General features: G+C 44.3%; 1 protein-coding gene across 1 annotated transcript; it reads right to left on the reverse strand.

Moving 5' to 3' along the window:
- Positions 1 to 1,196: 1,196 nt before the first annotated feature.
- On the reverse strand, positions 1,197 to 6,263 carry slc10a3 (solute carrier family 10 member 3). The gene has a single exon (XM_062022397.1). The coding sequence runs from the start codon at positions 5,988 to 5,990 to the stop codon at positions 4,629 to 4,631; it is 1,362 nt and encodes a 453-aa protein (XP_061878381.1). The 5' UTR covers positions 5,991 to 6,263; the 3' UTR covers positions 1,197 to 4,628.
- Positions 6,264 to 6,553: the final 290 nt, after the last annotated feature.

The following is a 6,553-nucleotide window of genomic DNA, read 5'->3' on the forward strand; positions in this document are numbered from 1 at the left end:
TCAGTTGAATATGCTACAAATACAACATATTTGATGTTCAAACTGATAAACTTTTTTTTTTTGCAAATAATTATTAACTTTAGAATTTGATGCCAGCAACACGTGACAACGAAGTTGGGAAAGGTGGCAATAAATACTGATGAAGTTGAGGAATGCTCATCAAACACTTATTTGGAACATCCCACAGGTGAACAGGCAAATTGGGAACAGGTGGGTGCCATGATTGGGTATAAAAGTAGATTCCATGAAATGCTCAGTCATTCACAAGCAAGGATGGGGCGAGGATCACCACTTTGTCAACAAATGCGTGAGCAAATTGTTGAACAGTTTAAGAAAAACCTTTCTCAACCAGCTATTGCAAGGAATTTAGGGACCCCCGGACTGTTGAACAACTTAAGCTGTACATCAAGCAAGAATGGGAAAGAATTCCACCTGAGAAGCTTAAAAAATGTGTCTCCTCAGTTCCCAAACGTTTACTGAGTGTTGTTAAAAGGAAAGGCCATGTAACACAGTGGTGAACATGCCCTTTCCCAACTACTTTGGCACGTGTTGCAGCCATGAAATTCTAAGTGAATTATCATTTGCAAAAAAAAAAAAAGTTTATGAGTTTGAACATCAAATATCTTGTCTTTGTAGTGCATTCAACTGAATATGGGTTGAAAAGGATTTGCAAATCATTGTATTACCTTTATATTTACATCTAACACAATTTCCCAACTCATATGGAAACGGGGTTTGTACATTAATTGGTATACAAATGATAATAAAACCTTTACATAAATAATAGGAATATAATCAATTTATTTGTAATTAATAATTCCTACCAATGAACATCAATAAACGAATGAATAGATAGACTCCAGCACCCCCCGCGACCCCAAAAGGGACAAGCGGTAAAAAATGGATGGATGGATAGTATGCAAGTGTGTCACTTAAAATACAGCTTGAATCTTTTTTTTTTTTATGAGATATAATCTTTTGTAGCAGCTTCAAGTAAAAATGTACATTGGCTTGAAAAACTATTCATACGCCTTCCACATATTGTTACACACATTTTATTGCCCACAACTGAAGCAGAAGGAAAATGACTTCCTGTTTTTTTTTACTTATAAGAACTGCTCAGTATGGTGTGAAAATGAGGAAGTTGTAGAGAAATACCACAAAAGACGTGCATTATAGAACTTTTTTTTACACCATTTTATTATCAAAAAGGAACACCTTTACAATTGTTGTTCTTCGACATCAAATGCCAGTAAAATGTTTTCCTTTGTGGTCGTTACAAAATGTGTTTAAGTTCAAAAGGTATGAATACTTTTTTTCAACCTTTGAGTGCAAACAACCACTTCACGCACACACTCACAAACACATGTCGTGCTTTGCAAAAAAATTTTTTAATTATTTTTTTTCTCTTCCTTTCTCCTTTGAAGTATTCAAGTAAGCGGATACATTTCCATGAAACACAATCAGTAGCAAACATTTTCATTTGAAACGTTGTTGTTGTCACTTTAAGACACGTTGAAGCTTGTAAACATGAAACAATATAATCTTTGTTTTTCTTTACAAAATGTCATTTAATAGAAAAATAGACTTTTTTTTCATAAATGTTTTCTCTTCTTGAGAATCTTCACTAAGCTCACAGTGGATCTTTTTTTTTTTTTTAAATCCAATACAGTGGAACCTGTTTAAGTCGACGTCCCTTAAACTGACTGATTTGCATCAACATAAGCGTTTGGTGCCATATAACTGAAACTATGCATTTTACTTGTGACTGTCAGGAGACATCATGGACAGAATGGAAGATAAGAAAGGATTTTTCATATAAATTACTGCTTTGGTTCTCAAATTCAACAAAAGCGGTCGATGTCGACTTGAGCTGGCACTTTCTCGTAATGTCAACACACAGATTTGAGTTGGCCCACATAGACAGGTTCTCAATTTGAAAAGGGTGTCACCATAAACAGGTTGTCACTGACATAAACCGGTGGTCAACATAAATGGGTTGTCGATATAAAAGATCTGTCAAAATAAACGGCTCGTCAATATCGTTGGGTTGTCAACATAAATAGGTTGCCAATATGAACAGGTTGTCACTGTAGATGGGGTGTTGTTGACATAAATGGGTTGCCGATATAAACAGGATAGATGTGTTGACAACATAAACAGGTTTTTGTCATAGATGGGTTGTTGACATAAAATGGTGGTCAACATAAATGGGTTGTTGACATAAATGGCTTGTCAACATAGACAGATTGTCAACATGAACAGGTTCTCAATATAAACAGGTTGCCAATATGAACGGAATAAATGGGTTGTTGACATTTGAGACGGGTCTATGACATAAATGGGCTGTCAACATAAATGGCTTGTCAATATAAAAGATCTGTCAAAATAAACGGCTTGTCAACATCGATGGTTTGTCAACATAAACAGGTTGCCAATATGAACTGGTTGTCACTGTAGACAAGGCGTTGTTGACAAACAAGAATGATGTGTTGACGACAAACAGGTTGTTGTCATAAATGGGTTGTTGACATAAAATGGTGGTCAACATAAATGGATTGTTGACATTTGAGACAGGTCTATGACGTAAATGGGCTGTCAACTTAAACGGGTTATCAATATAGACAGATAGATGAGGTGACGACATAAACAGGTTGCCGTCATAGATGGGTTGTTGACATAAAATGGTGGTCAACATAAATGAGTTGTCGTCATTTGAGACGGGTCTATGACATAAACCGGCTGTCAACATAGACAGGTTGCCAAAATGAACTGGTTGTCACTGTAGACAGGGCGTTGTTGACATAAACGGGATCTCAATATAAACAGGATAGATGTGTTAATACCATAAACAGGTTGTTGACATAAAATGGTGGTCAACATAAATGGGCTGTCGACCTCTGAGGCTGTCAACATAAACGGGTTGTCAACATAGGCAAATTGTCAACATGAACAGGTTCTCAATATAAACAGGTTGCCGTTATGAACGGAATGGGTTGACAACATAAATGGGTTGTTGACATTTGAGACGCATCTATGACATAAATGGGCTGTCAACATAAACAGGTTGTCACTGACATAAACGGGTGGTCAACATAAATGGGTTGTCGATATAAAAGATCTGTCAAAATAAACGGCTTGTCAACATCGATGGGTTGTCAACATAAACAGGTTGCCAATATTAACTGGTTGTCACTGTAGACAGGGCGTTGTTGACAGGATAGATGTGTTGATGACATAAACAGGTTGTCGTTATAGATGGGTTGTTGACATAAAATGGTGGTCAACATAAACGGGTTGTTGACATTTGAGACGGGTCTATCACATAAATGGGCTGTCAACACACACGAGTTGTCAACATAGACAGGATAGATGTGGTGACGACATACACAGGTTGTCGTCATAGATGGGTTGTTAAATGACTTAAATGGGTTTTTGACATTTGAGACGGGTCTATGACATAAACCCGCTGTCACCATAGACATATTGTCAACATAAACAGGTTTCCAATATGAACTGGTCATCACTGTAGACGGGGCGTTGTTGACATAGACGGGTTGCCAATATAAACAGGATAGATGTGTTGACGACATAAACAGGTTGTCGTCATAGATGGGTTGTGACATAAAATGGTGGTCAACATAAAGGGGTTGACATTTGAGACGGGTCTATCACATAAATGGGCTGTCAACACACACGAGTTGTCAACATAGACAGGATAGATGTGGTGACGACATACACAGGTTGTCGTCATAGATGGGTTGTTAAATGACTTAAATGGGTTTTTGACATTTGAGACGGGTCTATGACATAAACCCGCTGTCAACATAGACATTTTGTCAACATAAACAAGTTGCCAATGTGAACTGGTCATCCCTGTAGACGGGGCGTTGTTGACATAAACGGGTTGCCAATACAAACAGGATAGATGTGTTGACGATATAAACAGGTTGTGGTCATAAATGGGTTGTTGACATAAAATGGTGGTCAACATAAACGGGTTGTTGACATTTGAGACGGGTCTATGACATAAATGGGCTGTCAACATACACGGGTTGTCAACATGAACCTGTTCTCAATATAAACAGGTTGCCAATATGAACGGGAAAAATGGGTTGACAACATAAATGGGTTGTCGACCTCTGAGACGGGTCTATGACATAAATGGGCTGTCAACATAAACGGGTTGTCAACATGAACAGGTTCCCAATATGAACAGGTTGCCAATATGAACGGGATAAATGGGTTGACAACATAAATGGGTTGTCGACCTCTGAGACGGGTCTATGACATAAATGGGCTGTCAACATAAATGGGTTGTCAACATGAACAGGTTCTCAATATGAACAGGTTGCCAATATGAACAGGATAAATGGGTTGACAACATAAATGGGTTGTCGGCGCAGTCAGATTGTCAATATAAACGGAACAAAAAAGTTGTTGGCATAAACGGGTGTTGTCGACTTAAGGGGGTTCCACTGTTGACTGAAAAGATCACAAAATGATGTGAGGGGTAGAAGGCCTTTGGTTTTTTTGTGAAAACGTATGAAAAAGAGGATCCACAAAAAGTCGATAAAAGTGAAACAGCTTTTTTCCACAGGTTGCGTTTTTCAAAATAAAAGCTACAATCAGGTGTTGCTGGCGGGGGCGTGCGAGCCACACAACCAGCGGCGGGTGTAAAAGGCCAGCACCATGAGGAGCATCTCCGAGGTGCTGCTCAGCGCCACGATGAACGGCGCCTGCGACGCAAAGTCTGCCTCCACGCGGCGAAAGGACAGCTGCATGACGGCGAGCGCCAGCAGGCTGTTCTGGACGCCGACCTCGATGCTCACCGTCTTCCTCTGCGGCGGGGCCAAGCCCGCCAACTTAGCCAGGACCGCCCCCACCGCCAAGCCCAGCAAAGGCACCGTGGCCCCCACCGCCACGATCTGGGGCCTGACGTCGGCCAGGATGGACGCCCCCATCTGGTACGCCATGAAGATGCCGCCCACGATCAGCACGAAGCTGAAGGGCCTGATGAGTCCCAGCAGGACGCGGGTCAGGGCGGGCAGGCGCAGCTTCACCATCATGCCCAGCGAGATGGGGATGGCGATGAAGAGGAGGGTGAGCAGGATCTTCACGAAGGGCACGTGCAGGGCGGCGTGCACGCCCAGCAGACGGCCGTACAGCGCCGACGACAGCGGCATGGCGCCGGCCGCCACCACCGTGGACACCAGTGTCATGGAGATGGCCAGGGTGACGTCGCCCCCCAGCAGGAGGCTGTACAGGTACCCGCCTCCGCCACCAGGGGCGGAGCAAGTGATGACCAGCCCCAAGGCCAGCGCTTTGGGCAGGACGGCCAGGCGGGCCACGCAGTAGGCGTACAGCGGCATCACCAGGAACTGGGCCAGAACCCCCAGCAGCAGAGGAAGCGGACTCCTCAGCAGTGCCTTCAGAACCTCCACCTCCACCTTGCAGCCGAAGGCACACTTGTTGACGAAGATGAGGGGCAGCAAGGCGAACAGAACCGGGTTCTCCGAGAAATGGGCCAAGCCGCCCGAGCGGACGACTCGCGTGGCGGTGTCGTCGCGACCGGGCGCCACGATGATGGAGTAGTCCGTTCTCTCCTCGATCAGCACCTCGGAGTCCCGGTCCGGGTCCAGGAGGAGCCGGATTTCGAGCTGGGCCTGGCCGGGGAACCCGGAGCGGATGCTGATGACGTAGCTCTTAGTGGGTCCCGCGTGGCCGCCGTCCGTCACGTTGAGGATGGAAAGGACCTCCGGGTCCAAGGAGCGAACCGTCACGGTCTCTTTCCCGCCCGCTTCCGGGCTCGGGCTCCGGTACAAGCTGGACACCACAATCACGCCGTTGGTGTTTTCAGGGAACTCGAATTCGTTGGACGAGCCGTCCCCGATGATGATGTACCGGCTGCCGTCCACGGTTTGGTTCCCGGCGGCCGACGCTCGCCCAGAAACCAGGAGGAGACAACATAGTTGAAATAAAGTCCTCATTGTCTTCACTGCCTTCCCCTCGCTACGCCTTCATTGTTGTCTCCTTGCTCACACCACAGCTCCGCTGCTCGTCTGGGATCCATTTTGCTTTTATACCGGAACAGAAACATCACCCCGCCCTGCGCCGAACAGGAAAGACAATCATCTCCACTCGGTGCAGCTTTGTCGCCCCTCGTCTTTGTCCGCTCGCCGACCCACGCCGAGAGCCAGCGGCGAAAAATCTCCGTTAGTTTGCTCGTTAAAATGAGAGAAAACATTGAAGGGCAGGGTCGACCCTGACGTCGGCAGCGTCGATACCAACGCTGGCCTCATGACGATACTAACGTGATCAAATCGATGTTTTTTTTTCCATTTCAGGATGTTTTTCCTAAGTTTTATTTAAATCATAACCAATAAACTAAAAACAAAACAACTGAGGGATTGTTTTAAACTATTGTCAGAACTGGCCCTATACTTGGTATCGGCGGATTAATACAAACATATCAGCGTCGATACTAGCGATGAGTTTACTATTTTTCAGTGTTGTTTATTTTTCACACATACTGTTTCTTCAGTGTCGACCC

Source organism: Entelurus aequoreus, linkage group LG16 (assembly GCF_033978785.1).
Source record: "Entelurus aequoreus isolate RoL-2023_Sb linkage group LG16, RoL_Eaeq_v1.1, whole genome shotgun sequence".
NCBI classification, from domain to species: domain Eukaryota; kingdom Metazoa; phylum Chordata; class Actinopteri; order Syngnathiformes; family Syngnathidae; genus Entelurus; species Entelurus aequoreus.